An 18,247-nucleotide genomic window follows, 5' to 3' on the forward strand; every position below is an offset into this window, starting at 1 on the left:
GCGCTCGGGGCAGGGGTGACCCCGCTACGCCACCGCCTTTTATCCGGCGGGACGGCGTTCCGACCGGTACCGCTTAGCCTCGGTTTTGACATTTGAAGTGCTGCGCGTTCTTGGGGCAGAGCTGCTCGGGTCACGGCCCTCAGCCCGTCCGCGGGTGCTGGCTCTCGCGCCTTCTCCGCTGGCTGAACGCTGAACAGAAACCAGGCGTTTTGCAAATTCGTATTTTTAAACGAACAGCACGAAACCCCAAGTTTTCTTTACGTTCAAGTGAGTTCTAAACGGAGAAACAGAGAACTACCAAAAGACAAGGTAAGGAACACTTCACCGGCGTGACGTGCGCGGGGATACGGAGGTTTCTCAGCGGTTTGATGGAAACTTAAAGCCAATACCGAGTTCAGGTGAACAGCACGTTCAGGCCCCTCGCTACGCCTGTCCTTGTACCAGGATACTTCTGAGTCTAAACGCCAAATCTCTCTGGAAATAAAACCATGCCACAAAGCCTCTGAGAGCGATTTTATGAGGGCAGCAGAATGGAACTGCGGAAAGCCTACACCAGCGCTCCTGGGCGTAGTTTCACCAGCACCTTGTTTTTATTTTGGGTACCAAACTGCATGTTTGGCATCCAGCGCAGCTTAGGGAACCTGCGGGAACAAGAGCTCTGTTTCCTGAGTTAACAGAGAACTTTGTACTTAGATTTTCTGTTCTCACAGCACAGTACCTGATGGCTTGCCGGGGTTGCCATCCCTTAGGTCACACACCTCGCAGTTCAGAACTGACCTGTGAACACAGAGAGAACCGGCAGCGCCGTCTCGGTGTGACCTGCACAGGCGAGACGGGATTGGCGGGTCGAGCGCTGCCGTGGGCCCGTACGGAGCGGCACGCGGCCCTTCCGGCTCCCTTTTGACAGCATCCAAGTCACCGACGCAGTCGTCGGCCTGAGGGGCTTACAACCAGAAAGCACGCCATGAAAGAGCAGTAACCAGGGCAGCAAACTACTGCTACAGGTTCGGTTTAAATAAATTCCAAATCTGGAGAACTGCAGGTTTCCATGCCAACAGACACGACCAAAACTGGTTCAGTGACTGTGTGAGGCAGAAGTTACACACACGTCAGTTTGACAGATAATTTGGCATTATTTTATTATGAATCCGAGTGAGCGTGAACGGAACAAAATCAGTACCAACTTTCTGCAAATGAAGACACAAAGATGTGAAAATCTGGTAACAGACGGTGCTCTCACAGCCTGACAACACCGAGGAAACGCACGTTCCCGAAGATAAGGTGAATGTGGTTGAACTTTATTTACCTGCCAAAGAACCTGTCTTGTTCAACATAAAATTTCTTAGCTCCCTAACTTATAAAAACCAGTTCACTTCCGACAGAGGTGAGGTACTGGGCTGTCACCGTGTACACCGGACGGGAAGCGAAAGCCGGGCGAGAGGGACGGGTGGAGGAACAGCAAATACACAAGACACTAAAACCAAGAGTGCTACCGCTCGACACACCAGCTGTGAGAGGTTGCGAAGGCCGGGGCTGTGCTGGAACTGCATTTAGGAGTACGACCCAGCACCCGGGTGCGCGGGATTTTCTGATTCGGGTTCCTGCGCATCGGTGGGGTAGGTACTCCCAGATACCCAGCGCTTTCTGGAGACAAAAGCGTCTGCTCAGGAACAGCCCAGGTTGGACAGGTGGGGGAGAGGCAGCTTGACTGTGTGGCAGTTTGACTGTGGAGCTGCGGTCACTCTCTGGACAGGGACAAAGAGAAAAGCAGCGGAGGCGCTGTAAAGGATGCTGGGTTCTGAACAGCAAGGGCTTCCTGCAGCATGCGGAGCTGTGCCCTGGAGCAGCGGGAAGCGGCTCTGCCCCGTTAAGCCAGGCTGACAGGATGATGCGTCAAGTGCTCACAAAATCATCTAACCCGTGCGCCCCGAGAACGCGGGCGGGCGCAGCGAAGGTTCTCGGTCACAGGTTACCGCTCACGCCTACTCTCAGACCGTTTTCAGGAAGAACTGTGGGTGGGCTGGGACATGGCACGAGTGCCATCCCCTAACACGCAGGTGTTCATACGCGTTCGGATGAACAGTGCTCTGAGGTGACTAGCAGTGCTGTAGCACTTGACTTCAATATTCACATCTCCAAAATGCCAAATTTTTAACTCAAAACCTGGTTTACCACTTTGGTACCTCCTTGGTCCCCAGTTTCTGACACTCCCCTACGCCGGTTGCAATGTTGTTCTGTGCACATGTCCCTGGCTGCTCCGCACAGGTGTTAAGGACAGAGTGAAAGAAGTTTGGAACCACGTTCCACTGCTCGTTTGCTATGGATTGTTTTTTTCTCCCAAGTTTTCCAAAAGCAGGAGATAAGCCGTATTTTAATTCAACCACGCACACAAAAACTTGGGTTTCCCCGTTTAATAAACATTGTGGTAACATCAGCCAGATTTACATATGACCTGGACATTATTTCGGATTGGTTTTGTGGGGTCCGTTTGGTTTGTGTTATGTTACAATCTGAAGTTGAGGGGAACTTGGAACAAGTCCCACAAAGCACAGTGCAACATTTAAGAAAAGTAAACAAAACTGCCAAACACTCAATCGCTTTCTGCCAGAACTGGGGTATTTTTTTTCTAAGACATCAGTTTGGGGAGGGGGATAAAATTCAATGAAGAATTAAATGAACTTAAAAGAGTGGGAACGGCAAGGAAAAATAAGAAGTGACAGCCACAACCTTTTCAGTTTAAGGGCAGAATATAAGTCTAAGATATTTTTGATAAATTCTGACAAGAAAAAGAAAACAGCATACTTTAAAGTATATTGAAGCAGTGATTTTTAAACAAAGAAAGCAGAACTAGAACATCTTAAATTTTAATCCTTTCTTTACAGGTTACCTAGCCCACTTTTGATTAAGAAAACTGTAGAAAGTTAGTAACAGCCACAAGTTAACACCGGAAGGTGGCACTTGTCAATTTTCCAGAGAGTCCTGCTTTACGGGGTGTCTCAAATGCACTGCTCCGATCTTCTAGCATACGTTGCTGACATCAACTGTGTCAGGTTTTAGTCCACTGGTCGCTTTTCACCATATTTCTTTGTAAACTCTTCAGCATTCTTACAGAATTTTTTACGGTCCTTAGAGTATTCTTCAGCTAGGTCAGCCCGGAGGGGGTGCTCGGGCTGTGGATCATTCACCAGTGCTATGAGGGACTGGATTACTGTCAAAAGAAGTACAAATACCGTCAGAGACCGAGATGGTTACTTTTTTTTTTTTTTAAATCAAAACATAAGCAAAATTCCGCAGCAAGAAACCAGCGTTAACTGCTCTCACACACATCCCCACAGCTCGAGGGCCTTCTCAGCAGCAGAGCACAAATAAGCTACAGCAATACGCCAAGATCTAGTTCAATGACGGCGAAGGAACACCGGAAAGTGGTATTTGTAAACAAAATCAACCAGTAGAGATCAAAACGCTTTACAAACTATCTCCCATGTAACTGGCATCCCACCTGAAACGCTCCCAGGGCTGAGAAAGGAACAAAGTTTCACAGACAAGTTCATCCAAAAGGGGTCGGGTGAAGCATTTTTCCCAGCGCCTGTCACAACTGGGCCTGCTTTTGGAAGCTGTTCCTTCAGGGTTTCTCTCCTACTTCCCCCGTGAAGAGCAGACAGTTTTACCCTTCATTCCGATCTGCCGAACACCCCCCGGCAGAGATGCACCGGGCACACACGCGGGTCAGGCCTGCGGGATGCTCGTCACCCCGCTGTTTCATCAACACCCCCGTCACTTCCAAAGGAAACGTCAAAGTCACCGAGCTGTCCTGCCACTCTGATGCTACGGTGACACCTCTCCGCTTCCTCAGGCGCATCCAGGCGGCCGTTTAAAGCCAGGCTGGTTACACACCGGGAGTTCACTCCACCCCCAGAAGGCACGCGTGTCCCCGAGCAAGGCTGCAGGAAGCGGGAACACAGGAGCAGCGTTTCGCTGCTGGACAGTATAAACGCTCCGTCGGGGGTAGGTCTGGGCTTCCCCGAGGAAGAAAAAGCAGCACCCCAAGGGTTTTTACAGCCCAACACCGCTCCGTTAACCTCATGCACTAGGGCCAGCTGCCTCCTCCTGAGCTCACGGAAACACCGATGCCTGCACCGTCCAGCGGCAGGGACTTCCGCGACTTGGCCACCTACTGCCCCGAAGTCAGAGCCCACCGTCCGCTCCGAACCGCGGCTCAGCCATCCCGGAGCGCTCTCCCTAGCTTTGCAAAGGTCTCGCAACACTCACCACTCCAGCGGGTGCCAGAGTGCCTTCCTGCACGGCATCACTCTTTGACGCTCGTTCTCTTTCCCACCCTTGGCAGACAGGAGTGGGGAACACGCCTCGAACACATACTCAAAATCCAGGGAAGCACACCTGTGGCTGCAGCGTAAACAGGAACGTTCCTCACCACAGGTCAGAGCTGAAACTGCAGGAAGCTAGGGAGGGAGCGTAGAACGGATATTCGCCTACTTCACAGGCCTCGCCAGTCCGGGACTTAGGCCAACTGTCAGCACGTTAATGACTAATTCTGAAACCAGCATCAGTGCAGCCTGACAACCCCTGCTCGCTCAGCGCAGCACGCCAGAACGCCACAGAGTGAGCGATGCTGCGTCGCTGACGTTACTCAACACACAAGCCAGGACGAAAATCAGGACTGTCAGAACAGGAGTGTTTTAAAACTACACTATCACAGCAGTCTGGTTTAATAGTAAGCATAAATTAATATCAAGGACAGCAGTAAGATGCACATTTAGTACATGAACGGCAAGTTCATGATTTATGAAAAACCTAACCTCTCCCCGTTCTTGACACGCCTGCTCAGACCCGGTCACGCGGATGCTGTACGCAGCGGTGCCTCGTTTCCCTGCGAAAGGCCCAAGTAGCAAACAGCCCACAAAACAGCAGGAACTGAGAGCTGCAGTATTCTGGCAACCAAGGTTTGCTCCAAATTCCGATTTCAGCATAGCTGTTATCCACCCCCTCAGATAAAAAAGGGAATTGCTACTTCTCAGGGAGTTTGTGAGCAGGAAATAACAATTGTTCCAACAGTCCCGAGGAACGACAGCTTGCATTTCACGCGAGGTGAAGGCGTGCTGTACCCTCACTCCGCTGGAGGAGGCCCATAACCCCTCAGCAGTCGTCTTGACAGAAACCTATACCCTGTTCCCATTGCATCTCCCCAGGGTACCTGACCTGTGCAATCTGGGGTAAATCAACAACAAATCCCAAGACCTTCATGGACTTATTTGAGTTTAACAGGTTCTTTTCGCTGCCGCTCCCCCCTCCCCGCCCCGGCTTTCCCCAACACTCAAATGCCGGATCTTTCCTGAAACAGCTATGGGAGTTTTCCCGCTGTATCTCCAGGGCAAGATGATGCAGACTGTACATCATGTGACCAGCATGCAGAGGGATGCAGAAAAGAAGTCTTAAGCACAGCGCTGCTTACTGTCTTCAACGCTGTTCACGGGAAGCCGGCCTTAAAGAGGAGCCTGGAGGAAGGAAACCTCCTCCTGCAGAGCAAGACACGCCAATGCCACCGCAGCTCTTGCACCGGACTAAACTGCTGCTCACGTGAATTCATGCTGGCTTTGCAGGGATGCTCCTCCTTTCTACAGGTACAGTAATAAATGCTCGACAGCACACTAACCATTTCCTGACAGAAAACAGGAATTCTCACCCCAACAGCCAGACCACTCAGAACCCGAGGAAACTTTTTCCCTTTAAATACCTGAATTCGTACCCCAGCACACTGCACGCAGCAGTCATCTTTCAAGAACTGAGAGTTCATGTGACTGCAGGTTTTGCTTATGACTCCCTACAAGTTTCAAACCGTACGTTCAAGTCACTGAACCACACAGCAGAGATCATAAAATCTACCACGCAGTGAGGGTCCAGACCCTTTCTGTCAAACGTCCAGGAACGTACCAAACACCTTTGGACTAAAAAGTCACCATTTAAAAAGAAACGCTAAATAACACCCCCCCAAACTACCAGCCCAATTTTTAAGCACACTGAGAACACGACCTTACTGAGCCCGTCAGCCGCAGAGCTGCGTGGTTTCCTGGTGCGGACGTGCCACGCGTCAGCGTCATCACCTTACAGCTCAGCGACAGAACGAGATTCCAAGAGAGCGCACACTGCGCTCCACATGCGAATCACGACACAAAACTTAGGACAAGGAATGCACCGTAAGAGCAGTGACCAGCTGGCAAGCTGAAATGCTGTTAGCTTCCCCTTTAAACACAACACCCAGTTTCTTGGTAGCCAGTTCCTTCTCCACACGGAGTCCTACCTTGGTCAGTTTTGGTTGCTGGCTTCCAGTTTTCAGCACTAATTACTGGCAGACAGACCTGCCCCTTTTCATCGATGTTAGGGTGATAGATCTTTGTTTTAAATGTAATCTTCGGAGGTTTGAATGGATATTCTGCCGGGAAGTTGATTTCGATTCTGAAGGCTCCTTTATCGTACGGAGGATTGTCCTGCAACAAGAAGGCAGAATGTCAAGAATTTGGCGTATTCAGCAGACACAATTAAGAAAAATCATACTCCAGACTTCCCCGTCCCACGGAGGCACTTTCTTCCAGCACATTCTGCCATGTCTACGTGTCAGGAAACAGCAAAACCTATTTGGTAAGAGAGGCAGTACCATCTCTACAACACCTGAAAGAAAGCGATTATCGTTGTTCTGAAGCTGGCTGACATCCCTACTGCTAAGAAATCCAATCCCATTTGTTCCAAGCTCCAGGCCTGATCTAATCAACAGTTTTAGTCCCAACTTTGTATTTCAAAAACCCTTCTAAACCCTTGAGATGCAACCAGGAAGCCCGACAAAGAAAACTGGTTTCTCTAAACCTGGCTTTTACATGTCTCTCAGTGTGGTGCTTTGAACAGCAAAGCCAGTTCGTCCGTCAAACATTCCTGGAACATGCAGGGAAATCTTTGTGCTGACTCCACAAAAACCTGCGGAGCATCCGTCGGTACCGAAGGCAGACAGTCCCTGCGCCCGCCGAGGAGAACATTCTCCACTTGTGCGCCGTTCTAGCACCTGCTCTTATCAGATCGTTTCTGGGGGAGCAGGATGAGACACCCGCGAAGCGGCTCCTCCCGCTGAAGTGGAAAACAATGCCCAGAATCCCATTCAGAAAACCTGTGAGACTGTGGATAATGCTTCAAACACTAACTGCAGAAGAATGGAGAAAAATGGAAAAATAAGCCAGGGCTACGTTTAAAGCTTATGAAAATACCCTTCTGCACTGAAAACATAACTGTGGCATGAGGCCTTTGCAAACACGCTGGGTACAAGAATCAAGGGATCAGAGATTCCAGTTGGCGTAAAGTGTGATCACACACGTTCTGCGTTAGCAACCAGACCATCCCCGGCAATCAAACCCACTCCAGAAGTTAGAGCTTTGCCAGTATTTGGGGGTGGGGAGTGTTCTACTAAAATATTACTCAACAGAAAGCATTCCATTTTAGTTTCATCCACATGGAGAAGCCTGGTTGTGCGTTTCTAGGAGATTCAGCAAGGGAAGAGGTAGCTAGAGCACCTTTAAAATCACTTTTTACCCAAGCAGTCCTAAAAGCTTTGGAGGTTGAACAAACACCTCTGTGGAGGTGGCAGCAGCTTCAGCAGCCGGCGCCCTCTCCCCCCACGGCTCACTTGTGCTCGCCCCCACCACCGGCTCCGATTTGTGGGGCTGTTGGGTGAACTGATACGGGAACCGGCCTGGCTTAAACACGTCCCCTTGCTGCTCGACCGCCGGCCAGAACAGTTCTTCACTGCAGCTCCCCGACAGGCGAGCTAGGAGCGTACACGGAGGGTTGCTCGTGTTTCAAACTGACGGACTATCCAAACAACTAACCTCCAATAATGCTGTATTTACTCTGACACTGGCGAAGGAGTCGGAACCGTACACGCTAAGCACAGGTGACAGACACGACTCGCCTTCACCTGGAGTATTTTTGCTTTGCAGGAGTTAACCAAAACCGCTTGCTGCGGCCCAAGCGGAATGAAATTCATGGCACGCCACCAGCACCCCTCACGAGAGCGAGGAGTCTGGGGCAGATGGGCTCGTTTTGACACTGACGCCAACCAACCAGCGTACCTTTTCAACACACGGTTCAAGCTCTCTTATCCCACAGTACAGAACTGAAGAGGAGTTGACAAGCTACGCTCAATCTACTTCTCAACTGGGCAAACACCCTTAGAGACCAACAGTTGTTCCGGAGAACAAACTACCTGACATAAAAGAAAAACTTGTAAAGCAGTATCTTTCAAAGTAGTTCTGTCTGAACACTGTTAGAAACCTTTTCATCCTTCCCACCTTCATTATGAAACTGACCAAAATAAAGCCAAGCTAGAGAGTTTAATAATCAGTAGCTGGTTAGTCCGACTGAAGTGGGAGTGATGCGTCTTCAAGCCCTAAGCAAGAGCATTTTCTAAAACACGAGCAGCATGTAAAACTTCAACCCCCAAAACTCATCAAAAAAGTTAAACTTGCAACCAGGCTGCGTATTACATTTTTAAGCCATCAACTCCAGCATGGCAACAGCTACAAAATTAAGCTGAGACTAAAGTGTTTGCTATGTCACATCCTCCAAATAACCACGCTGCTCTTTAAAACCCCCCCCCCCTTTAATAAGTCCTGTAATAAGTACAATTTAATTCCAAAATTCCCTCTTAGCTGTAGCAACCCTGAGTTTAAGGCCATTTCCCTTGCAAAGGGGCACGCTGTAAGTCAACAGGGAGGTATGACACACAGCTCGCTGCAACGCTTACACACTTGTGACGTCGTGAACCTCTGCAAAACAAACACTAGGCTCGTCCTCTGGTGAGCAGGAGCTGTTAAGAATAGTGCTGTACACCACACAGAGCTAATTTCAACAGGCATAAACAAGCATGTTGGTGTTTCACTTTACTAGTCACATTTACCAACCTTACGCTGCTTCAAAGGGATCTCAAAGCGCACATGAGCCACGACTATCAGTGGCTTATTGAAGTGTATTGTTTCCCAGCCCTGCCAAATCCTGTGCAAGAGTAGCCTCAACCACTCAAAGGAGTCACTCGCAGGACTACAAGTCAGAAGCAAGCTGTACCCTACAGTATGGCAAGTGCAAAGGTTACCTCCTCGTCACCCTGGCCTGCGTGACGTGAATTCGGGAGCGGCCTCCAGCTAGGCAAGCAGCGGCACCGCGGCAGAGGTGTTTCAAAGTCTTCCTGTGGAAGACACATGTACCCTGGGTGGGAGACCACCTCGGCAGCGCCCAAGGAAAGTGGGACCGGGGCCCTAGTGGCACAGCCTCTGTGGCTGCACAGGCAGCACGAGCTCGTGTAATGAAGGGAGCACAGGCCATGGCGGCGGAAAATAATGGAGGTGAAAAGCCAAGTGACTTTCAACCAAGGAATTCAACATGCTAAATTTCCTGCTCTCCCCTTAGGAACAAACCCCTGTCTAGTGGTTATCTATTTCTAGTAAACAGTCTCTTAAAAGACTGTAGTGCTTTTAAAAAGTTGAAGTGAGCTGGCTTTTTTATTGCCATTAATTAATGACTAAATAAAGACATTCTATTTGAAAGAGCTCACTCCTGAAAATACAAACTTTTTCCTTGCATCAAACTTTTTACAATACTCAATTTTATCCTACAATAAACCTAGTTGATTTAAAAAAAAAATCTATTAAGGAGTAAACAAAATACTTCCTACCCCAGGTGTTTTTCCTATGATGATGCAGATTTTGTACGTAACAAAGTACAAACCTCACCTGCTTCCCCCCGGTAACCCCATGCCACCAGCGGGCCCACTGCAGCCGCACGCTGCACCAGGCCGACAGTTACAACGCCCCAGGCAGGTATCGACCAGACGTCTAGAGCGCCGTTCCCTTCCGTATGGACTGTCCTTCAGCGCAGCCACGGGAGCGCCTACTGCCACGACCAGGCACCCCAACACCAGGAGGCAGGACCATCACTACTTGCCAAAATTACACACGACATCTGGAGAGACGAGAATGAAACCCAGGAGCAGTCTCCGCTGCCCAGAGCACGCCTAATCTAACATAAACTTACACTGTATTTATGAACTAGCACAAACCCACAACGCTGAAAGCTACGTTTATGATAACAACGGGGGTTCTCGTCAGCATGCTGAAGTTACCCAATGCTCACCAGCAGCACTGCTAAACTGGATTTATGAGACACAAACGATCACTTGATTGTGAAGCCCATCGAATAAGGAAGAGTCTGTACTCACAGGAACAATAAGCCCTTGCCAGGTCAATAAATTAGCTTCATCAACCTGGATATTACGGAAGTTTTTCATTCCACATTTGCGGATTTCTTCAAGCTCCTGCAAAGCAAGCAAAGCGTACGTTAGTGACAGGATTAAGCAAGATGCTCGTATTTGTTTCTCAAAACGCTTAGAGGCCAACGTGGGTTTCTTTAATGTTAAAGCAGGTGGAGGTTTTCGCGGTGGCAACCCACACAAATAAGAACTACAATTTGGCACCTGTGAGAAATAAAATTCTCTGAGACAAGGGATTAGAACACCATCGTTTTTTGGTATGTCAGGGAAGTACAAAATATCTTGGTATTAACTTCAATACGGACACAATGAAGTAGAAGTACTAAAAAGCACGTTTTAAAACAGTTACATCTCAGATGCAAATGGTAACAGACCACTGATAACCCTGCGAAGCGCAGAAATAAAGTGCATCTTGGAACTTGTCTGAAAAACAACAGTGATTCAGAACTACATCATAACAGCTTTAAACACAGATAAAGTCACCGAACAGCTCAATTATTTCACCTGAAAACTAACCAATTCCAGCACGGCCAACTTAAATTGACACAAACCCAGAACAACACCAACCTAAGGCAAACCAGCCTTAGACAAATAACTTCAGAGACACAGCTTCCTCTCTGTTTTGTCCCTCAAAGTTCACAGCATACGTTAAGGTCCCTCCCTTCAGAGCTGAATCACTCTTGAACAAGGCATCTTTCAGCACCAGTCCCTCACCAAGCCATTTGTGACCAGCCTGTGGATCCAGGTGTCACCCAAACAAGCGTTCAGGCATTTTTATATTTAAAATTATGTAAAAGCCCTGGTGTAGCAACGGTTTCCTGGATTATTTCATAAGACCCAAAAGGAAACATCTCAAGGTTCCACTTCATTTAAAATGATGTAAAAAAATATACATTTAAAACGTATATTTTAAATGATGTAGCAACGGTTTCCTGGATTATTTCATAAGACCCAAAAGGAAACATCTCAAGGTTCCACTTCCCCCTCCTCTCCCCCGTAACAATTTTGCTGTTGAATTCAGCAGCTTTACCTCGGAAGAACTAAACTGAACTCAAATGCAGAAGTTGCCCGCAGCGGAGCAGAGACCTTTCCCAGCGCTCTCACACCCGAAGCGCATGCCTGCGTGTCTACACGGGTTCGGAAGAACGTTGGTCATACAGCAGCCGCCGTGCACTCTGCCGGCACGCGGTTCTGCGCCGGGGGCCAGTGTATCTGCACAGCTAGACTGCGTATTATAACAAAAACCCCGGCGCTATACACTGAAAACCAGAAGAGGTCAGTTTTCCTGGTACCGGTGCTGTCGGTCCACGTTCGGTTCCACCGCACCCCCCCAAATAGCCCCATTTTCATCTCGGACCAAACCTTCCTGCATCTGACGGGCAGAGACCTAGTACCTGCAGTGATCTCTTGCATCACGATAAAACGCAAACCCAAAGGGAAAACGAGATTTCCAAAGCACATGAAACAGAAGTCACATGACAGCCACGCATCAGAGGACGAAAATTTACATTCCCACCCACCGCACCTACGAAAGCGAGAGCAGACCCGGAACAATGAAGTTTGACCTCGGGGTCTCGGACACCGAACTGGGGCCCAACACCACCATGGCACTAAACCCGAGGACTTACTCCAGGCCTGGATTAAGCCCCAGTTCCACTGCTGCTGCATTTATGCAATGTCACAGGCAGTTTGGGCTTTTTTAATTTTAAAGGGTAAGAGGATTATCCTAGTCCTTAAAGCAGGAAAACATAGAACACACACCCCCCCCCCCCCCCCCCCCAATAATCCCATGAAGCACATTTATAGGGATACAGAGCAAACGAAAATATTGATAACCAAAGGTAATTTTCTCTCGCAGCATACGAGATCCTTTACCACACTGAAACCGCAGGTCCATGTGGTGTCTCACCGCTGGCTTCCAGAGCTGAGTGCACAGAGCGGCAGCTCGGGAAGAGCTCGACTGACGCCAGACCCACTGCGCTGACAGGGTTGGCAGCGCGACCCACTCCCTACAGTACAGACCCGGGAGGTCCTGGCAAACCACTGCTCTGCTGGGGTAAGGGACAAACCGCATTCCACACTAGATAACACGCATCAAACATGTGGAATGAGCTAATTAACCAGCAGCTACTTAAGGACGAGTAGACATGCACCCCAGCGCCTTTGCTCTCAAACAGGGAAGGAACACGGGTTCGGACCACTCTCTAGGTAATACACAAAACCACCATACACACAAGGGGAATCGCCCCTAAGGTCGCAGCGGGAGTGAAGCTCCCAGGCAGAAGCTTTACACCAGGCTCAGATGGTCGCACTGCACTGCTGCTGGCCCAGGGAACAGCCGCCCAGGCACAGAGCGAGGCAGGACTATGCCTCTGTCATTCACGTGTGTCATTAGGCTAAGAAAACAAACAAGGAAAGCATGGCTTCACATCACTGGAAAATTAAACACCTACATTTTAAAATTAGATGCAGGTTAAAAAAAATTGTCTGTGGAATTAAAACTGGAAGAATCCAGTGCAGAGATCATTACGAAATTGTAAAACTCTGTACAAACGCAAAGAAAAGACAAAGATTCGAATTACTCCCCATTTTGCCTCAAGTTCGCCACATGAGAGAGGGAATTAAACAGCTTAGAAGGCACGGAAGAACTGGCCCCAAGCGATTCAGGACATCTTCCTCTCAAGTGACATGCGAGGCCTCTGCAGGAGTTTGCTTTCAAAGTCACACGCATGGTAAGTTACTCCAGCGTCAGGACCGTATCCTGTGCCGCCGCGGGTCCCACGGTAACCGACCACCAAACAGGACGGGGGGTATGCACCAGCAATTCTTTCCCTCACACACCGGACTGCAGCGGGCACGAGCAGCAAGCCTACCCCGGCAGGGGATTTGCTAGAGCGACACGCTAAGACCAATCGCCATTTGTAAGAGAAGTTGCTTTTCTTCTACTGGAAGTGTTTAAGATTTCACATGTCACTGCAAATTAATCAACTCCATGTTAGACTTATTTACAGATACTTTTTTCCATACTACCACCCCCACAAATACAATGGCAAGTCCTGCTTGTAGGGTTTCTGTGCCTAGTGCATCAGGAGTGGCAAGAGATTCACCAGTCACAGTTTAGGGGGTGGGAGGGGGGCTGATGTATGGGGTTTTTTTCCCCTGGCAACTGCCAAAACCCACAGGAAAGACCTAACTGCCCCAGAGCTACAGAGGCAGGCCCAGCTACAGTGTAAAATGGACTGTTAACAAAGTGAACGAGCTACTAAATACTTCCAAACAGCACAACTGAAGCCTCGTGAAGGCCAGGCTGGATGAGGCTTGGAGCAACCTGGTCTAGTGGAAGGTGTCCCTGCCCATGGCAGGGGGTGGGGCTGGGTAGGCTTTAAGGTCCCTTCCAACCCAAACCAGTCTGTGATTCTAGTAATACATTGAACATGGCCTTGAGCAACTCCAAAGGGACAAAAATTAGTTGATGAGGTAAAAGGATACAGTCCAGATATTTATTTCAAAAATCACAGTTAAGAGTCTAGGCAGGCAGTAAATAGATTAATTCCTCTCCCTATCCTCCACCCCTTACTTCTGTCAAGTAAGGTAATTACAGGAGCACCGGAAGAGCTGGACTAGAGGCTAGAAGGCCGCAGTAAGAATTTCCATCAGCCACATTCCCCACTCGGTTATCACCCTTGCACATGACCTCGCTGCACTGGTTTCCCCGTTTGTAAACAGCCACATCCCATTCCACGGGGCTCTCTCCAGCCATGGCATCTGCAGTCTGCATACGCTCGGAGAAAGCGTTGGAGCCAGCACACGGAATGGAGAAAACACCGTTTCAGAGGTGGCAGCCGCTCCTCAAGTACAGTGCTGAAGGTAGCCACAAGCACACGTGCAACCTTGCATACATAATCCATAGTGACAATTTTGAGTTCCAGTGTTATGTAGTAATTTGTGCTGTTCAAAGTAAAACCTGTTTGAAATAAACAACTCTAAACCATGTTTCTCTACTGTTTACATCCATGTTCACTTGTTGGTAAATAGATTCTCCAACAGAAGTGCGACAAAGTTAAGCAGGCTCCAAGAGACTGATAAGGAACAGGCCAGTTTTACTTTCGAAATCTTACCCAGTAGAGGGAGGCGTTAAAACACCTTAAAGTAAAATTTAATTTGAAAAAAAAAAACCAAGTACAAAACACAAACCCAACCAGAAATCAAGATTCTAGCTCTTACATGAACCATGATTAAGTTTCCCCTGGCACACTACAACCCTGTGCACTCACGTGCCTTTCGTTTACTGAGCGATGCTACTTACTGGCAAACGGCTTCCGTTGGGTTAAACATCCTTTTCTCAGTGTCAAAAAGGGAAACAACCACTGTTCTCACTCCCGTGTCAGCACTGTAAAATCACACATCGTCAAGCCCACACTTCTCTTGCTACTGGTGACAGGGGTTTGGATCAGTTTAGGCCAGTTTTCCCAACGCCAAAGTTGCTCAGAACACCTGGAAGGGCCGTGGTGTTCCCACTGGCGACCCAGGGCACCTCCAGCCGGCACGCAGGCGTGGCCTGGAGCGCGTACTTCGTGCTTCCCACGCAGTTCAACATCTGCCTAAGTGTTCGACTACGCAACTACGGAAGCGGAATAAACCCAGTAAGATAGCTGTCTACGGACCTCACTTCATATGCAAAGTGTTATTTACTCTTTAAATCTGTTTTCCATTATTAACATTAAAGATACTTTTGAACATCTGAAACCCAGGAAACGCAAGTGTGGATCCTACAGACACCGCAGCTCCCGACGGGCCAGGACAGCCTTGAACTACCCACAAATGCCTGCTGAAGGCGCATCGCCGTACCGCACGTTACTACACCACCGAGTAAGGACGAGGAGTATCCAGCACCGAAATAGCCCTCCCTCTGCAACTACCCACTACCTCTCCACACAGCGCGTCGCTACGGATCCCGCATGGAGAAGAGCTTGTTTTACAGCAGTGGGTGGCAACTGTGAAAAGCATTTCACTGAAATCTCTGGCATGTCTCTGGGAGAGCTATGCTCCCCGTCATACGTGTGTGGAGACTACTCACTTTTCAGGAGAAAGGGGCACAAAGTGAAGAAGCTCCCTTGAAGAAGCCTTAGGTCCTTTCCTAAATGTAACTACTCCACATGTTATGGACGATCCCTCAGGGTAAAAACAACACACCCTTGACAACATCGCTCTATTCCCACCTCTCACATTTCCCGAGGAGTCAAGGTCTGACAACTGTGGCTCTCTGACGAGTTGCAGCGGTGGCTCATAGATCAAAACTCCACCTCACATGCTGCTGGAGCATGATTCACTAGCTGTGTTCATCCCTCGGTTTTGCTAAGGGCACACCTCCGCTGGTCTCTGTAAACCAGCAGACAAACATCAGGTAGGCTATTTGACGGTATACAGCTCTGCAAAACCAGGCCATAAATAAGGTCTTTGGCCAGGGAAACGTCATCTGCTCAGACAGAGCCTGAGCTAACAAGACAATCTTATTCTTGTTGTAATGTGACTTCGTGTTTAAAACCGAGCTGTGCAAGTACAACGGCAATGCCGCTTTCACAAAGAGGTTTCCAATCCCAAAAGGAAAGCTCTTTCCACCAGGAAGGCGGAAACTGTACTCCCAGTTTTCTAAAGGCGGACAGTGTGTTATTATGAACTTACTACATCCAGTCTCTCGGAGCCACTGTGATTAATATGAGCGACCGTGATGCACGACACAGGCCCAGAAAAGAATGCAGTACTTCAAAATGTTGGCAAGACCTTAAGGAAACGGGAACTGCCTTATTTGGTGTGACCTACAAAAGGTTCAAAGTTTATTCTCACTTACCGAAGACAAACTTGATATTTAGCTCAAAGAAAACGCAGTTAATGCCTACCCTAAATTATTTCAAACACGCTAAAAAACTACTTCCTTTAGTTACAATCACTCATCATTCCACAAACGCTGAGACAGGCACACCGCAGACTCTTCCATATTCCAACACTTCAGCAGCGAAAGACCTTCTAAAGGGGATCTGTGAATTTGGAACTTAACGATATTAGCTCGATACCCACACCCGTTTGGGCCTTCAGAACATCACATCGCAGCAACCCACATTACAGCAGCTGTAACAGCGCTCTACTTCGTTCCCACCGAGATGAACGGCAAAGCCCAAAGCCATCCGGGCTGCCTCGTCCCTCCAAAAGCACTAAGGTAGCTGCTCACTTAGCAGCCTCCGCAAGCCCTGTGGCACAGAATCTCCCGGCTCCGGAACGGGCACGCCACATGCAGGGCCCACAGACGTCAGGCAACAGAAATGAAAGCAAAAACGCGAGAAGGAAGTTATCAATGTCTGCCTGCCTTCCTACACCACTCCCTCTCAAAAGCAACTGCCACCCTGTGTGTCCAGAGCAGGAGGGCGTCTTGTCAAAAGCCATGTTCACAGCACTGGAGTGAAGGGTTAAAGGACTAACGTTTTAGGATCGTGAAGCTGGGCGGGAGGGGGGCTGGAAAGCAAGAGTCACTGCAGAGATTAAGCACAATTTCTCTTGCCTTTCAGGTTTTCATGTTCTATTTTGAATTTAAAAAGAAAAAAACCTATTTATTATTATTATTAGGAATATTTTTTTATTTCCAGAGTAGCAACACGCTTTTCAACAGTTAATGGATTGTTTCAGAGCACAGGGAGAAGCTGCCTTACAAAAAGGTAAAACGACATGGTTGTTTACTCTCTGAAACTCAAGGGAACCCTGTTTGAGCACACAGCAGACCTCCATTATGACATTAAAGCTGTGACAAAACGTAACAGATATCAGGAACGAAATAACAAAAAAAATTAACACCATCTCATCAGGATCCTTAAGGAAAATTAAAGGTTTACGCCTCTTGATTTAACACACATGAATGACCCCGCACATTCAGGTTTTGATCGCCCCACAGCACATTTCAAACTACTAAACCAGCCTTATGAAAGCACTGCTCAGCTACTGGTTTCTTCAGAAATGACCGAGTTGTAACGGTTCATTACGTATCTGCACAATTAAGGAAATGCAACCTCAAAACCTGCCGTTCACACAACCTAGAGAAATCCCAGCCCTGCTAGGGGTCCGCATCCTTCGGGCCGGTTGCAAACCCGACATGAAAAGGGTAAGCGTAACGGAACCGCCGGTGTACCTGTCAAATCCTAGCGCTGTTACGTCGCACCCCACAGGGACAGTTTTTTTAAGGAGGAGGAAGCGTCACCCGACAGTTACGGGGTCTCTTCACTGATTTACGCTACAGGCACTCTGCATGCAAATACTGCCGGAGCAATTCACAGCTGACGAGCTTTTACGCCGCTGTGTACGCACGTCCCAAGGAAACCCCATCGTAAACAGCACGTAAAATACACTTGAATGCTTTGGGGGCAGCGACTGTCTTTTTTTTTTTTTTTCCTAAAGAAGCGCCTTACTCCTCGAGGAAAAAGAAGGGAAACGCAATCCCAAGGAGTATTTTACAATAAACCACACGTGCCCTTGGTTCAGACCCACGGAGGCTGAGTTTACAGGTACCATTCGCATTCCAAACAGAGCCGACACAAAAACATGACCACGTCTGCAGCGAACGGGGAAAACTTCTGAACCCAGGTCCATATTTCAGCGTGATAAACCTCTTACTCATACAAGGAAGAGGCTGTTTACCGAAACCACGAAAACGAAGCGATTTCACCTCAGGGCGTTTGGGGAAGGTTCTTTGACCGGTGAAACCCCAACCCAGAGCCCCTCAGCCGCAGGGAGGGAGGAACGGGCGCTTCCTCACCGCTCGGCCCCGCGGGCAGGGCCGGCGGCTGCTTTGCGGCGACCCCTCACGCCGCCCCTGGGATTGTCCCGGTCCCGGTTTCCTTCCCGCCCCGGCCCTTTCTCTTTGCTTAGTCACCGCGGGAGCCC

The 18,247-nt window shown here is 48.8% G+C and overlaps 1 protein-coding gene across 1 annotated transcript; it reads right to left on the reverse strand.

Annotated features, from left to right (window-relative positions):
- Positions 1-2,396: 2,396 nt before the first annotated feature.
- UBE2L3 (ubiquitin-conjugating enzyme E2L 3) lies at positions 2,397-10,369 on the reverse strand. Its single transcript, XM_010149283.1, has 3 exons — positions 10,271-10,369; positions 6,317-6,503; positions 2,397-3,208 (listed from the first exon to the last, which is right to left on the reverse strand). The coding sequence occupies exons 1-3, from the start codon at positions 10,337-10,339 to the stop codon at positions 3,054-3,056; spliced, it is 411 nt and encodes a 136-aa protein (XP_010147585.1). The 5' UTR covers positions 10,340-10,369; the 3' UTR covers positions 2,397-3,053.
- Positions 10,370-18,247: the final 7,878 nt, after the last annotated feature.

Source organism: Eurypyga helias, unplaced genomic scaffold (genome assembly GCF_000690775.1).
Source record: "Eurypyga helias isolate BGI_N326 unplaced genomic scaffold, ASM69077v1 scaffold10823, whole genome shotgun sequence".
Lineage (NCBI taxonomy): Eukaryota > Metazoa > Chordata > Aves > Eurypygiformes > Eurypygidae > Eurypyga > Eurypyga helias.

What these genes read in the sequence shown, in the direction of transcription:
- UBE2L3 (XM_010149283.1), bottom strand. Translation starts at nt 10,339, where the DNA reads ATGAAAAACTTCCGTAATATCCAGGTTGATGAAGCTAATTTATTGACC. An exon ending in GGCAAGGGCTTATTGTTCCT is followed by an intron (nt 6,504 to 10,270) that starts GTGAGTACAGAC and finishes TTCTTGTTGCAG; the next exon opens with GACAATCCTCCGTACGATAA. An exon ending in AGCAACCAAAACTGACCAAG is followed by an intron (nt 3,209 to 6,316) that starts GTAGGACTCCGT and finishes TTCTTTTGACAG; the next exon opens with TAATCCAGTCCCTCATAGCA.